Source organism: Lepus europaeus, chromosome 10, assembly GCF_033115175.1.
Source record: "Lepus europaeus isolate LE1 chromosome 10, mLepTim1.pri, whole genome shotgun sequence".
Classification (NCBI taxonomy): Eukaryota; Metazoa; Chordata; class Mammalia; order Lagomorpha; family Leporidae; genus Lepus; species Lepus europaeus.
In genome coordinates this window covers 66237979-66255114 of record NC_084836.1, presented here as the reverse complement: position 1 = coordinate 66255114, position 17136 = coordinate 66237979, and the positions used below count along the sequence as shown (strand labels likewise).

Below are 17136 nucleotides of genomic sequence, written 5' to 3'. Positions count from 1 at the left end.
TATTCCCTTTGCCAAGAAAAATGTGGCTGGGCAACCTCAGCCAAGACGCGTATTTAAAGCACCAAACGTGGCTCTGTCGTGGGTACCTGGGATAACCTCAAAGGCAGGCTTCATCTGTGAAAAGCAGAAGATTCTGGTCTCTTCATATGGATTTCGTGAATTACTGCTAACTCAAATGCCCAGAAAAGCTCAACAGTGCAACCCCCTTGGAGACTGCAAACTTTGCAGTGCTCATTACAAAGACTGTGCATTTTTTGATGAGTGTTAAACTATACTGCGCAGGGAACGAATTGCAGAGCAGTGAAGCACAGCTGCTTGATTAATCTCAGGCCATTACAGGAGGCACAATAGATCTAAAAGGCAACTCTGAGAAAACGGAAAAAGGCAATGTGTACTCATGTTGGGAAAACACGTGGCATGTGAACAGAATTCTAACTTAACGAGTAGATGTCTATTCATTAGCGTGTAAAGCCATAACAGAAGCTATATACTTAAAAAACACATGCACACACAAAGTTTTAATTTGGTACCATAATCTGAAAGAAAATTACATTATGTCCAGTTAAATCTTGCTACCATCTGAATAGATAGTGAAATAAAACTGAAACACTTACTTGATGAGACAGATATTCAGTTACTGTGCATTTCCATCTATGAGTAGAAATATTTCAAAATAAATACACCATGTCAAATGAAATTCATTACATCCCTATTCTTACTGAACATAAAGGACTTACTCCTATGGCATCCTGAATTATAATATAAAAGTAGAAACAAATAAAATTAGTGCTTGGATTCCATTCAAGGCCATAGGCCAGAGTCCCAGTCCTTCACCTGTTAGGCTTTTTGGTATATGATTTGGTGATCTTGTTTTTTGGCAATTTCAAGTATCCAAAGGGAAATATTTTAAAGGGAATCATCTAGGCACCCCAAGATTAGCTCTATTAGCAGCAAAGCCTGAAATCAAGGGGAACTGAGTTTGGGAGCAGCATTGGAAAAGGTAGTTTGTATGATGTGAAAATGACAATGTTTTGGGTGTTGTACACATGGGAATTCACCAGGGAAACATCAGGTGGCCTTAGTGTCTGCTTCCCCAGAACGGCCTCTGATGTCCAGAGGACATCTGGATACCACTTTTCACACTGGTTCTGATGACACAGTGCTTTCTTTTCATCTCTATCCATACCTTTTAGGAAGCTCTGGCAATATAATTTCTAGCCCCAACTCCCGACTGCCACTGAGTCTTGAAAATCAGGAATGACTTTTTCTAGCTAAGATAATGGTTTCCTTATTGATCCCCAGATTCATTCACAATATCTGTTGTCAGTGGCCACCTATCTTGAAAATAACCTTTTGTCTTCTGAGATCTTACACTTCCACGTTGATGATTTCCTATTCAAACTAGGGCCAGAAGTGGCATGAAGTCAGGGAGGTGCTCAGGACAACAATCTGAGAGGCGCTCACTTTCAGCACCATGCAAGCACACGGCACTCAGACTGAAGACGTCTGAATGTGCAGAGCACCTGTATCTGGCACAGCGGAGAGGAAGGCGCCTTGCCCCTACTTCACTTACTGTTCTTCCATGGCAGCACATAGGGCAGAGATTTGGGCACCCGCATGCCTGAAGCCAAGTTACTCTTATGTTCCATAACTATGTTGCTTGCAGGGCTGCAAAGAGATGAATGTGACTCTGTTGGCAAATCTGTATTCTTCAGGCATATGCACAAGACAATCAAATGTTTTTTTTTTCCCCAATTTTGGGGAAAATAACAACCTACATTAATCTGAAATGTAAACACATTTCCATCAAAACACTCCTGCAATTAGAATGATTACCACTTCTCTGAAAAACTCCCTGATCTGTGCTGCCATTAAGATGGGTCTAACCATTTTCTTTTTCCAGAAACTGAGATAAACAGCAATGCCATCTACTGTTCAGCTCTATGACAAGCTCATCAACTCACTCGACACACTAAGAGATAAAAAATAAAATGCTAAGACAACCAAACCAAGAAAGAAAATCTCATAAAACTGTGGCAAAATTAAAGTTGTAACCAACTGAATTCATCTTTAAGTTTTTCTATCTTAGTGGATATAAAATAGTATACATTTAAAGTTATTAACTGATCTCAGTAACTAAGAAATAAAAAATCAGTAAAGATTTTACTTGGTGAACATCCAGAAGTATTCTTATTTGGGTTTGAAACTTCATTTTCTAAGGTCTGAATATTGGTGGCAATGAGAAATTTTACAGTTTTAAATTAGATACAAAATCAGTGGGAAGAAAAGATGCTTTTTCTACCCACTAAGTACTCTGGGGGCCGGTGTTGTGGTGTAGTGGGTAAAGCTACCACTTGTGACACCGGCATCCCATATGGGTGCCAGTTTGAGTCCTGGCTGCTCCACTTCTGATCCAACTCCCTGCAGTGAAGGATGGCCCAAATGCTTGGGCTCACCCACATGGGAGGCCCAGAAGCAGCTCCTGGGTCCTGGCTTTGGTCTGGTTCACCCATGGCCACCTGTGGCCATCTGGGGATTGAACCAACTGATGGAAGACTTCTCTGTCTCTCCTTCTCTCTAACTCTGCCTTTCAAATAAATAAAACTTTAGCAGGCGCCGTGGCTTAATAGGCTAATCCTCTGCCTTGCGGCGCCGGCACACCGGGTTCTAGTCCCGGTTGGGGTGCAGGATTCTGTCCCGGTTGCCCCTCTTCCAGACCAGCTCTCTATTGTGGCCAGGGAGTGCAGTGGAGGATGGCCCAAGTGCTTGGGCCCTGCACCCCATGGGAGACCAGGAGAAGCACCTGGCTCCTGTTATTGGATCAGCGCGGTGCGTGGGCCGTGGCGGCCATTGGAGGGTGAACCAACGGCAAAGGAAGACCTTTCTCTCTGTCTCTCTCTCTCACTGTCCACTCTGCCTGTCAAAAAACAACAGCAACAACAACAAAAAACTTAAAAAAAAAAAAAAAAAGAGGCGGCCGGTACTGTGGCATAGGGGGGTAAAGCTGCCACCTGCAGTGCCAGCATCCCATGTGGGCACAGGTTTGAGTCCTGGTTGTTCCACTTCTGATCCAGCCCTTTGCTATGGCCTGGGAAAGCAGTGGAAGATGGCCCAAGTCCTTGGGCCCCTACACCCACTTGGGAATCCTGGAAGAAGCTCCTGGCTCCTGGTTTCAGATTGGCCTAGCTCCGGCCATTGTAGCCATTTGAGGAGTGAACCAGCGGATAGGAGATCTCTCTCTTTCCCTGCCTCTGCCTCTTTATAGCTCTGCCTTTCAAACAGATAAACAAATAAATCTTAAAAACAAAACAAACAAAAACTTCCATGTCCCTTTAAAAAAAAAGTACTTGGGATTTCCTGGTCTCAAATTAAGAACTTTTAGTACTACTTTTTCTTAGTTGCTAGTTTCTTACAATAAAAGTGACCCAAGTGGCATACCTGGATAAAATTTTTCAAAGTATTAATATAAACTTAGCAAAACCTCCAATTAAAACATAAGAATGTCTAGCAGCATTGTCTCATATGTTAAAATTTTAAGGTAGTATTTTTGTATCCTCACTGATCAGCATAAAGCATGTGACTTTTTTATTAATTAAGGAATAAATAGGGAAAAAATACTACCAAAATAATATTTAAGAGTTAAGGAACATCACCAAGGGAAGAGGTCAATTAATTTATGCTTTGGCAGCTTCTTCTGGTACCAGAGCACTGTGATTTGGGGAGGCAAGGCTTGGAATGAGATTAATTACCTGTTGTTGCCACAGAAGTTGGCTGTGCCCCAGACAAATGGGGTGCTGGTCTGGTCCCACAAATCTGCCAAAGGAAACAAAATATAGTTGGTGATACTTCTAGAAAATAAGGTAAGACATGAGTTCATGCTAGTTGAATTTGTAAGAAGGGAAATGACTCATGTAAGTCTGAAGATGTAAAAACTGATCAAATATCTGCCTAAGTGACACAGTAGCAGGAATTTAATTGAAGGATATAAACACAAATGACATAAATAATAATAAACGTGCCCAGGAACAATGAAACACAGATGGTACAACACAATTTATAGAACAAAACAGATGTAAGGAAGTGCCTTTTCTCACCAAGGGGGATAGACTGTTCCACCAGTGTACATAGCGATACAAATGTGTTCACTTTGGGGCCCGATAAAAATAAAGACATTTCTAAACAACATGGTATGTTCATAAAAAAGGAAAACAGTCCTTTTGTTTTAAGGAAATGACTTGGGACGCAGACATGGTAAAGAGGAAGATGTGGAGGCACTTCACCTTTGTCCCAGTCTTCATCGCAAGGAGGGCACTGCCATGTGCTCTCAGTCAGAGTCTCTTGTCCAAGGTTCCTGGTTTGGTTGACTGTAAGACAACAGAGTTTGACACAAAAAGGGGATATTGCCAAGGTAATCTGTTTAAAGAGATTAGCAGCTTAAAATGTTGCAGGGTGGCCTAATGGGTCTTTGTTTCTAAAAAACAGGTAACATGAAAGTTAAACAGAAGAATATCACAGAAGACAGGAAACAGAAAGATGTTTACCATATTTATGGTAATAAAAGGATTTTACTTTCAGATGATTTATTAGCAAAGGGAATCAGGACATTCAGTTGAGAAAGCATTCTGACACACATACTGACAACTCATTGCTGCTCTGAGATAAAAATTTCAAGGGCAGAAAAGCACTGTTCTTTTGAAATGATAAATGCCAAAAATGAAGATGATAACATAGCATAATACAAATCTGAGGGGCCAACCTCTGGTATTGAAATACTTTAGCTAGTCAGTCTTACCAACATCCTGCTCAATACAGCTCTTATCATCACAGCTGGAGATATGATGACTGATTTCAGCCCGTGGAACCTGGTGGCGAGCATTGAAGGGACAAGTAGCCAATTTGTTTGCAACATCAGGATGATTCTGTGGAGCCAAAATGAAGGGAACTGTCAGTTCTTCAGATCTCTTAAAGCTCAATGGGAATGACTCAGTCTTATTCTATAAATTGCTCCCCTAAAACGCTTCAATAAATTTATGGCTTATCTATGGTAGGCAAGCTCATAGTAGGAAATTAAAAGTGAATTACTTGTCATTCATACAGACACTACTTCAAAATCATCAGAATGTAAGCCTCTTTGTTATAATAGAGATTGACAACAGATACTGGAGGTTAAGTAGCTTATATAGAGGTAAGCGTGAATTTATAATTGGGTACTTAAACTACACCTTTTCCGTTGATTCCTCAGGGTCACAAGATTTAGGCGGCATAGCTTGTAATGGTAGAGCTCTCTGAATGACCCCGAAAGCTGATATTCAGGATGAATGGTAATGCTAAAACACTCAGACTGCATTGCAGTAGTGCTCCTGCAATTGCAATACCACAGTGATGGAAAGGAGCTGTGGGAGAGGTGAACTAGTGATCTGATTAACACAGGGACACTTACTTAAAGCAAGGGGGCTGGAAAGGAGGCTGCAAACACTCTGAACTTTGTTCCAGCTATTTCACTAAGAAAAAGCCCAAATTAGAGAGACTACTTTGCTGATCAAGTTCTTTATTTTAAAACAAAATAAAGGGTTTAATGCTGCCCAAATTCTACTGCAAATATACCAGGAATTATGAAATTTATTTATTAGGAAAAGAAAAAGGTGCAACAAATGAAACTAAAAAAAAAAAAAAAAGTGAAGGAATGATGAGAAAGCTGGAAAGCCACAGGGCTGAGAAACTTGTGAGAGCAGAAATCCCCATCATTTTGATGAGGGACAGCATATATTCAGTGCAAAGATTTTGTGGTCAAAATTTAAGAATATTAGAAGGGGGTTATAAAAGTGTTGTTTTATCACTGGCTCCCTTTACCAACCATTATCCTTGGGAGGTGTTTGAAAGCCTAGCGGAGGAAGTGGTAGTGGTATTTGCTTATCTATATTGTCCAGAGATCCTTCAGAGATCCCTGCTCCAGAGATTAAAGAGAGCTGGAGAAATAATCAACAAAGGCAAATTACAGTTCCAGGACTGTAAGAGAAACACTTTTCAAAGGCTGTTGAATCTAATTGTATACAGTTTGGATTAAGCACCAAAACTGTTTTCCAAGTGTAAATCCTGGCAGAATTTTGGCCTCTGTACCTGACACCTGCATCCTAACAATCTGTTAAAGTGCCTCAACCAATGCAACAGAGCAGTCGCTTATAAAACAGTGACCAGGGAGAAAAAACTCTTTTTTTTTTTAAAAGATGTTTATTACTGAAACTTCGAGAAACTGTTATTTTTAGGAATACTCTTTCTTGGGCTAATCTCTGGCTGCTCAATTTCTCTAAAATTTCTAAACAAAAAGCACAAAGAGGTGTATTATAGCACTTAACCCTTACTGGGACAATGAACACATTAAATTTATAAGGTAAGAAGGATCTCTCATTGCCAACAAGAATTCGTGTTTCCTCTGCTTTATAAAGTGTGAGAAGATGCCAGAGATGCTGTTCAAATGGGTGTCACTAGTCATGAGAAAGAAAACCAAAACAATAAAAAAGTTTATGTACTCAAGGAATAAACAAACTGCTTTCTATAAATGTTGGTATTTAACACCGAAGTAGATTCCCAAAATAGTTCTGACGTCCAATTAAAACATTTATGCTGAAATTACTTGATGTTTATAAAATCTGGCTTTTAAACAGAAGTCAGGAGGGCATCAGAGGGCAAATTAGGAACCCAGCACTCACCTTTCTGCACTTGATGAGGTGATAAGGAAATCTGCAGGCCCTGATGTGGTGGTTTTTATCATAGGGGCATTGTAATAGCTTCTCAGGGTCCAAGGAGTCAACTAAGAGAAAGGAAAAGACAGCAGGTATAAAGTATAGCAGGCCCTTGTACAACTGAACCATCACAGGCACACTGAATTTTTTTCCCAAGAGTATGTAATGATAAAACAAGACAGCCTTTAAGGGGGACGAAACATTTACAATGAAAATGGAACACTGAGAAGATGGAGCTGTAGTGTCACTGTCTCAAGTCAAGCAGAACCGGCAGCAACTGTGGGTAGGGAAGGTCTCCGTTCATAATTGTTTCATTAATTAATATCTGAAAGGCAGAGACACAGAGATCTTCCACCTGCTGGTTCACTCACTCAAATGCCCACGCAGCCATGGCTGGGACAGGTTGAAGCCAGGAGACTGAAACTCAGTGTGGGTCTCCCACAGGGGAGGCAGGGACCCAACTACTTGAGCCATCACCTGCTGCCTCCCAGAGTGTGCATCAGCAGGAAGCTGGAATTGGAAGTGGAGCTACGACTCCAACCCATGCACTCTAATATGGGATGTGGGCATCCCAAACAGTGTCAAACTGCCACCCCTTCAGTTCATAAATATTCATTGCTGATTACCTTTACTGTAAAACAAAAAGTTAAATAAAAATGACATTTTCTTTTCCTTTTCTGAGAGGGCTAATTCAGGGTCATTCCTATTCTCTAGCTAGCCCAACTCAAGGTAGAACGGCTTGCTGGTGTGCCAACACCTCCTGTCCACTGGTCCTACAGTAAGAGGAGGGAGGTTATCCCAGTACCAGCATTCTATTACTAGTATTCCATGAGATGAAAAAGTCTGTAAGCACTGTTCTACGCCAGGTACGTGCTCCATGCAAGTTTGAGAATTATGAGCGGACAAAAGGCATCGTTTTGGTCTGTCGACTTGAAGCTACTGTGGTAAGTATTTCCTGATTTTGGTTACTCTAATTACCTCTCAAGTGAAACCAATACTGTCATCAAATAAGTGGTTTCATTTATTATATTTTGGAACATGCATGAAGGAAAAAGAGAATTCTTTAATCTAGTGACTGCCAAATTGGCTACTTAAGAAAATAGAAAAACGTAAAAAAACTCCTGAACTTAAGACAATTGCGGAGATAGGAAACTGCTTTGTAAAAGACCAGCCCAACCTGTGCCCCGTTATTCAGAACTACCCTCGGGCTACCTAAGATGCCCAGGCTGATCCCCCAGTTTTAATGACCCTGGTTAAGGGAGAAAATTAAATGGCTAAGCAATTTGAGTATGTGCATCATCTTTTAACTCCATTTTCCCCACAAACTTTGAAACCCCTTTGCATTATAAGGACAAGGGACAACCTAATAGTAAAATGCTCTTGCCATACCTGAAGGCAATGATAAAAATAAAATAAGAAAAACAATTCTCATTTGATAAGAAGCATATAAACCGGTAGATTGTTATGAAAATCAAAAGCCAGTGGGGAATTGAAACAGACAGTTTCACTGCAAGAGTGGTAAACATGGAATAAATTGCTAACCATGATCGTGATGCAAATGAGCCAGGAAGGTGACTTGAAGGACATAATGAGTAGGAAGGAAACATGCGAGAGGACAAACAGGCTTATTATGCCAAGCAGGCTCTTCTTGACCAGTAATCTTTCCTTATTTTTGAAGCTCCAGGACACCCAGGCAGAGTTTACAGATGAAATTCTTATTAGTTTCCCTTCATTTAATACATTCCATCACTAGCAAAATGCTAGGCCATGTTGGCAGCTGACAGACTGGACGTATCTTATGATTCATACGCATTATACTGTCCATATAGTGGCATATGTCAGACTAGATAATGAGTTTCCTACCTCAGTGCTTTGCTTCTCGGTCACTGGCAATTTAGGTCACTCTAGTTTTCCACTTTAAAAAAAATGTCTTTTATTTTAAAAATATTTCAAATTGTGGTAAAATAAAGTTTATCATTTTAATAATTTTTAAGCTTGGTAGTGTGAAGTACACACACTGTCGGGCACCAATCTCTGAAAACTTCATCCTGCAGAACTGACACACTACAGCCACTAAAACATCAGCTCCCCATTCCTTATTTCCTTCAGCTCCTGGTAATTTTTCTTTTTTAATGAGTTTGACTACTCCAGATTTATCATATATGTGAAATCAGAGCGTCTGTCATTTTGTGACTAGCTTACTTCACTCAGCATAATATCCTCAAGGATCATCCATGTTGCAGTATGCAACAGGATTTCCTGCAACTATTTTGAGATTTGTTTTTTCTTTTACTTAAGGAAGGTAAGAGCTCTTTCAGTGTCAGTACACCTAAAGAATATTTTACTGCTGCAGGAGGCTGTACTAGACTCATTCTTAGTTCCTTTATGGATGGGCGTTTAGGTTGTTTCCGGTATTTTAGTATTCTATACAATTTTGTGACTAACAATTTTGTGCACTTGATGAGTATTACTTTTGGGTGCTGAATTGAAGTGCACAGACATTTAAAGTTATAATAAATACTCCCAAACTACTCTGCAAACATTTTGTTTGGCTTCTGGGAACATAATTTACTTTGGAAGGCAAAGTAGGTCCTACAGACCAGCCTCTTCCAAAAGCACAGACTCAGCTGTAGCTCACATTTGGATAGAATCTACAGCCAGAAACGGAGGAGACACTTCAATGGAATGGGACACTAGACCTCCCAGAAGTACAAGGAGATAACAGCGCTGACACAGCTGGACATCTTCAGGAATCAACTTGGGAAAGCAGTCAGGTACACTCTAAGGTTACACATCTCAAACTTTAACATAATTGTTACATCACTTAGGGACTGTGGTAAAATGTGTATTCTCAGAGTGGGTATGGGATGGGGCCTGAAATTGTGAATTTCTAACATGTCCCCAGGTGAAAAAAAACTTTTTTTTTTTTTGGTAAGGAAAAAAATGGCTGAAAAACATCACTAAGAACTCTGGGTCGGGTGGGCATTTGGGTGCAAGTGGTTAAGATGCTGCTAGGAAGGCCCACATCCCACAGTGGAGTGCCTGGATCCAGTCCTGCTCATGTGCATCCCATGAAGCAGCAGGTGATGGTTCAAGTACTTGCGATCCTGCCACCCCTGCGGGAAGCCTACATGGAGTTTCCACTTCCTGGTTTTGGTCTGGCCCAGCCTGGCTATTGCTGGCATTTGGAGGACTGAGCTAGCAAATGGAAGGTTTGTCTTTGCTGTTCTCCTCCAACCCTCCACCGCCCCGCCCAGATCCCTTCCTAGTATGTCCCATGTTAAAGACCCGGGGAACACCAACGTTATCACGTATACCCTCTTACTCCTTAAAATACGAAGAGAGCAGAAGCTACTATCTCTCTGTCCTACATCCAGCGAGAAGCTAGAGCCTTGATGAGTTAAAATGCCTCATTCAATAAAGACACAGTTTAACACGGATGTCCTAACTACTGGCTTTCCAAGCCCTAGGACTTCTCAAACCTCTTCAATTACCTACACTTCAAATGAGTTATTTCAAACATAGGTACTTCTCTACATCAATGCCACACAGACCCCTTTCCTCCTTAGCAGTTCAGGGGGAAATCTGAATTTTCACAACAAAGTTTTAACTAATTTTCTAAAAGCAACAAGAAGTACGTACTGTAAGTTTCTTCCATGGTGGAAATGAAGGAGCTTTGTATCCAAGTGCTGGGGGAAGAAAAGTGTGAGTCACAGGGTCAGAAATGAAATGCATTGAAAGGCTCCCCTAAGAAGCGCAGTCGCTTCTAGAAATGAAGCTACCCAAGTTCAATAGGAGAAACCCAAAGTACCTGCCCTCCCTTTGAAGTTCTCTCCTCTTTAAGGGTTATTTTTTTCCTCCCACTTCTTAGAAACATTTTGACATTACTGTCTACTTTACACTCCTGCAATATATTGTGGGGTCCACTACTGGTTGAGATCACATGTGACTACTAATCTAAACCGTACTCAGTAACAAGATGTCAGTCTATGTTACGTGCCGCTACAACAGCCTGCCACTGTGGACTTGCATTAGGATTTAATCTATTTAATGTTAGAGGGGGCGAGTGAAGACCAAAGAATACTGTTAAACTTCTGGATAAACATCGGAATAGCTTACTATTTTAAAGCTTTCCTCTTAAGAGTTTCTTAAAAATACAAGGTGGGCAGATTACCAGTCTTGCCCCTCTCTGGAACCCAGGAGAGCTTGGTAACTGCACCAGGCAGTCTGCCTCTAACCCATCCAAAATGCCGGGAGACATTCTAGTTCACCACTTTGGCGACTTTTCTTAAACATGATCACTCCCTTTTTTCTAGTGATGCTCACTATTCTCTCCTCCTCGGTCTTCTAGGCCACAATCACAAGATTTGTTGACTTAAGCGTCTCCAGCTCTTAGTCATTCCCTCTATGAGCTGAGGGACAACTTCTGTTAGGACTTAAGAGCTGTCCATATTATGGTGAACACAGTCATAAAAGAGCAGATAACAGCCATGGGGAAGATTAGACGAGAAAAGCTGAGTTTGAGTCTTCTTCCGTTAGATCTCTACTACTGACTATGAGTAAAAAGAGCTTATTATCATAGAAAAAAATTACATTTATATAAAACTACCCCCCCCAATTGGAAACGGTCAAAAATCGGTAAAATTTACAGCTCTTCTCTAGGCGAGCTCTCCTCTGCTGCCTCACACAATTCCACCACTCTTCCCCATTCTATGACAGCAGCAGCACTAGAACCCGTGATGGAATAGACAAGCCATCCGCTGGAACTCCAGGTCAGTAATTTGCTGCACAGGTCATCTGTAAACGCCAACCGCCAGAGAAACTGTCCTCAAAAACATTTTTTTCATGTTTAGATCAAGCAGCCCCGAGCTTTCTGGACGTGTTTTACTTACACATAGGTAGCTCATACTTTTCCATTAAAACTAAAAGAGATTTTGAAGAATCAAGGACCGTAATTCTTAACATGAAGGCCAGCCTCCGCCCGCCGAGCAAAGCCCAGTAATTACAGCAGGCTAAGGGCTCCGTGATTCACAACGGACACTCAGCCGCCCACTCGAGAATCCACCACATCAAACCGTTCGCGGGAGCTTTTCCCCTCTTCCCTAGGACCAGACCGCCATGAAGTGGGCAAACCAGGAGAAGCCGCGAGGTTTAGGGGCCGGGTGGAGACCGCAGCTTCGAGTTAAAATCCTAACAGAGCGCGCGGTCTCTAACATTCTTTTATTTTTCTTTTCCCTTAAACACACTAAGACAGAGTGGATGAAGAAACAGAGCGGTGGGGGGAGATGTTAATTTAAAAAGAACGAAGGAAAAGGTGCTAGCGAGGCCCTCGAGAGGACGACGGCGCGCAACACGCGGAGAGCCGGCACAGCCAAAAACCGAGGGCCGCAGGTCCCAAGCCGAAAATTACAGCAGGCCGCAAAGGGCCCCCGCTACACTAAACCCCAAGTGTTTGATGGCGCAGGGCCAGGCCCCGGCCTCCTTTCCTACCTCGGTCGCGACACGCTCTACCCACACAGGCCTTCGCCCACTTCCGCGCCCCAGCAACGCTCACTTCCGGTCGCTGACGCTCGGGGCGGGGCACCCACTTCCTGTGACGTCATTCTTCCGGCGGGCTGGGTGGGGGTGTTTGTGACAACAGTGACCGCGGAGGGCTCCTCCCTGAGTCCCCACTGCTCCCTCGGGGGTCGCCAGCCCTGCCTGGGGCCCATCCCTTTAGCTCTTCCTCCTTTGGCCCCCAGAATGAGGCTGTTCTTTTTGGCCGGGACTCGTGCTTCGCTCCCCGGCCTTGTGGCGGCCATCTTACAAAAAGACCAAGCCTTAGTGGGGGCCCTTGAGGAGTCAGTGGGACTGGCTGGAGGTGGGGAGAAGCCTCGTTTGTGGAAGTTGTCTAGCTAGCAAGGTAATTTAGATTGAGGGAAGAAAGGTACTTAACAGGAGGTGGGCAGAACAGCCAGGAAACAAACCAAGAACAGGAGGGTTTGCTTCTGTGTAGCAAGTGTTAAGAGAATCTCAGAATTCAGAAAGACAGTGATAGGAACTGAGAGTGTTTGGTAGCATTATAGGGAAACTTAGCGTTTGCGAGAGAGTTCAATGAAAGCTGGAGAGGAAAAGACAGCAAGAGTTAACTTGATAGGGAAAAAAACCCCAAACATCTTGTGAACTGCTGGTCTGAAAACTCTGATTCCTTTCCCTATAAAAGTACAAGCAGCCGTTTTTGTCCCCAGAGTGGATGAAGGGTTAACTCGCAATACAACGGATGTCAAAGAAGCGTTAGGCTGCCGGCTCCTATGAGGGAGAAATCAGTGGGGCCTGAAATGAATCGGGAAGGCTCTCTGGAGAAAAGGGGGTGTGGCCTTTGAAGGCTAGACAGGAACAAGGGATGGTGTTGATGCTGTAGGTTAATCTGGTGATAATATTTTTCTCAATCAAGATGTAAAAGATGTAAAAGAGGCAAATTTGTGCTGTCCAAGGCTTGGGAAGCAGTCTGGGAAATTAATCTGAGTGCTATTATATTGGGATTTCTGGAAGACTTAAGTGGCTTAAGAGCCTAAAAATGATTTGAGAGACCGGCGCCGTGGCTCAATAGGCTAATCCTCCACCTGCGGCGCCGGCACACCGGGTTCTAGTCCCGGTCGGGGTACCGGATTCTGTCCCGGTTGCCCCTCTTGCAGGCCAGCTCTCTGCTGTGGCCTAGGAGTGCAGTGGAGGATGGCCCAAGTGCTTGGGCCCTGCACCCCATGGGAGACTAGGAGAAGCACCTGGCTCCTGCCTTCGGATCAGCGCGGTGTGCGGGCCGCGGCAGCCATTGGAGGGTGAACCAACGGCAAAAAGGAAGACCTTTCTCTCTGTCTCTCTCACCGTCCACTCTGCCTGTCAAAAAAAAAAAAAAAAGATTTGAGAGAACCTATCCTGACAGCAAAAACTGAATGTAGATTTAGTGGAAAGGATTATGGGAGTGGGACATTTTATTTATCTGAATAATTTGTAAGTATTATAATTTCCCCACCCTTCATTTAGAATTTTTTGGGTTGAAGAGGGCGTGTTTTGTAGCCTTAGGCTCACATTAAGACCCTAAAATGAAACAGGTGTTGGGCCCAGCACTGTGGCGAAGCGGGTGAAACCGCCACCTGCTGTGCGGGCATCCCATCTGAGCACCGGTTCTACTCCTGTCTGTCCCACTTGTGATCCAGCTCTGCTATGGCCTGGGAAAGCAGCGGGAGATGGCCCAAGTGCTTGGGCCCCTGCACTCATGTGGGAGACCTGGAAGAAGCTCCTGGCTTTGGGCTGGCCCAGCCCTGGCCATTTTGGCCATAAAGGGAGTGAACCAATGGATGGAAGACCTTTTTGTCTCTCTCTGCTTCCACATCTCTGTAACTCTGACTTTCAAGTAAATAAAGAAATAAATCTTAAAAAAATGAAATAGGTGTTGATGGAAGCTGGGCTGCAGTCATGATTGTTGTAGACTGCTGGTTCTTAATCGAGTCTGCACATTAGAATCATCTGGGGAGCTCTTAGACATGCCACGCCAAGTTCTCATCCCAGACCAATTAATTAGAAAGAGTCAGGCATAGTTATTTTTAAAAACCTAGCCAGATGATTCTAATGTGCAGCTAGGGCTGAGAACCACTGACCTAGGCACTGTTTTGAATTTACAAAAGCTATTCTTTCACCTGGGTGGCCTGAGTGATTCACATGAGGGAGGAGCAAGCTGTTAAAGTGCTTCTGGAAAGATAATTGCTAAGAATAAAAGCCTCATTGCAAGCTTTGCACAAAGCATTTTAGAAAAAGCTGCTGTTTTGGCAAATCAGTTTTAGATTGTTAGGAAATATTTTAAGATAATTTTTGAAACCCTAAACCTATGAATTGAGCACAATAGCATTCATGCAGAATTGGTGGGGGCCAGTGTGATTTGAACCGAAATGCGATTTTTCAGGTTGGAAATTGCAGCAATGGTTGACACTGCGGCTGTGACCCAGAAGTACACCTGCAGATTGAAATTTCTGAGGAAGAAAGAGCTAAGAGTTTGGGAGGATGAGAAGCGGGTACAAATCAGAATCCCAAGTCAGGCTTCACTGCATTCGGTAATGCCTTGTCAGGGTGACAGGGTCCTCAGCTGATAAAGCGGTTCCATTTAGCACCAGTGAGCAAACCCACCAACTTCCCAACACACAGAAGCCAAGCCTGTCTTTCTGTGGCGATTTTGAAATGAAAATGCACCACACATCTATTCTTTCTATTTTAACTGCTCTGTTCATTCCTTTCTAACCCAGAAGGATCCCTGCTGAGGTTCCTTTCAGACTGCTTTCCCAGCCAGGTTGATTATATTTGAAAAGGAAAAAAACAATGAGAGACTAAGGCATTTACAAAGGGGTCATTCTAAGGAGAGATTAATATCCTGAACTGAATCTGATCCTTGCTGGTTTTATCTATGTGTATACTAGTGTTTATCTCTAAATTATAGCCTATAGTTTTAGAATTAATAGTTACTAGAAATCAAGTCTCTGGACTAAAGACTAAAAAGAAGACTCTTTAAGTGACTGAAAAAAAAAAAAAACCTTTGTTAGAAAATGAGTTTTCTCAGTTATTACTTTTTAAAATTTATTATATTTATTTGAAAGTGTTACATAGAGACAGAGAGACAGAGGTCTTCCATCCACTGGTTTGCTCCCCAAATGGCTACAATAGCCGGAGCTGGGTCAGGTGAAAGCCAGGAGCTTTCTCTGGGTCTCCCACGTGGGCATAGGGGCCCAAGGACTTGGGTCATTCTCCCCTGCTTTTCTAGGCACATAACAGGGAGCTGGATTGGAAGAGCAGCAGCCGGGACTTGAACTGGTGCCATATGGGATGGCAGTGCTATAGCCTGGTTTTCTCAATTCTAAGGGTTGAAGGAATTCTAGTAATCCTTGAGCCTTTTTTTTTTTTTTTAAGATTTATTTATTTATTTGAAAGAGTTACACAGAGAGATAAGGAGAGGCAGAGAGAGAGAGAGAGATAGGTCTTTCATCCACTTGTTCACTCCCCAGATGGCCACAATGGCTGGAGCTGGGCCAATCCAAAGCTAGGAGCTAGGAGCCTTCTCTGGGTCTCCCATGCGGGTGCAGGGGCCCAAGCACTTGGGCCATCTTCTGCTGCTTTCCCAGGCCATAGCAAGGAGCTGCATGGGAAGTGGAGCAGCCGGGCCTCGAACCGGTGCCCATATGGTATGCCAGCACTAAAGGTGGTAGCCTTACCCACAGCATGGGACCCGAGCTTTTTTTTTTGGAAACTTTGTGTTTCAGAAAGTCAAACAAAACTTAAATTTTTACCCATCACAAGACTAAAGTATTTATTTTTTTGCTTGAATTTTATCAGCTCCTTGTTTGCTCATCTAATTCTTATATCTGATTGATACTTAAGTATATAGTTAAAATAGCAAAACTATTTAATAGATCTGGTTGCAACAGTCTTTCAACAAGAGGAGTCTATAGAGAAATGTAGAAGGTGTTCTTGTTGATGAGGATAAATTGGAAAACATTGCTTTAGAGGTGGGTGAAAAGTATGTTGGTTACAATTGGTCAGGCAGTGGATCACGGAGAAGTAGTAAAAGCCAATGAAAATGAGTTTATGGGTCGGTGCCATGGCTCAATAGGCTAATCCTCTGCCTGCGGCGCTGGCTCCGGGTCAGGGTGCCGGATTCTGTCCCAGTTGCTCTTCTTCCAGGCCAGCTCTCTGCTGTGGCCTGGGAGTGCAGTGGAGGATGGCCCAAGTGCTTGGGCCCTGCACCCGCATGGGAGACCAGGAGAAGCACCTGGCTCCTGCCTTTGGATCAGCACGATGCGCTGGCCACAGTGTGCTGGCCGCGGCGGCCATTGGAGGGTGAACCAAAGGCAAAGGAAGACCTTTCTTTCTGTCTCTCTCTCTCACTGTCCACTCTGCCTGTCAAAAAAATGAGTTTATGTTTAAAAGAGTTTTGGGGGTCTTTGCTGTGGCACAGTGAGTAAAGCCGCTACCTACAGCGCCAGCATTCCATATGAGCGCTGGTTCGAATCCTGGCTGCTCCACTTCCCATCCAGCTGCCTGCTAACACATGGGAAAGCAGAAGATGGCCCAAGTGCTTGGGCCCTGCACTCACGTGGGAGACCAGGAAAAAGCTCCTGGCTTTGGCCTGGCCCAGCCCTGGCTGTTGTAGCCAACTGGGGAGTGAGTCAGCAGATGAAAGATCTCTCTCTCTCTCTCTGACTTTTAAATGAATAGATAAATTTTTTTTTCCTAAAAGAATTTTTTAAACAGGTCTTTTTATTTTATTTTATTTATTTGAGAGGTAGAGTTACAGAGAGAGGGTCAGAGAGAAAGGTCTTCCATCTGCTGATTCACTCCCCAAATGGCTGCAACAGCTGGAGCTAGGCTGACCCAA

At 43.2% G+C, this 17136-nt stretch overlaps 1 protein-coding gene across 1 annotated transcript; it reads right to left on the bottom strand.

Annotated features, from left to right (window-relative positions):
- Positions 1 to 1565: 1565 nt before the first annotated feature.
- Positions 1566 to 10398, bottom strand: GTSF1 (gametocyte specific factor 1). The gene is made up of 6 exons (XM_062202478.1): positions 10383 to 10398; positions 6708 to 6808; positions 4793 to 4919; positions 4281 to 4364; positions 3750 to 3813; positions 1566 to 1668 (listed from the first exon to the last, which is right to left on the bottom strand). The coding sequence occupies exons 1-6, from the start codon at positions 10396 to 10398 to the stop codon at positions 1566 to 1568; spliced, it is 495 nt and encodes a 164-aa protein (XP_062058462.1).
- Positions 10399 to 17136: the final 6738 nt, after the last annotated feature.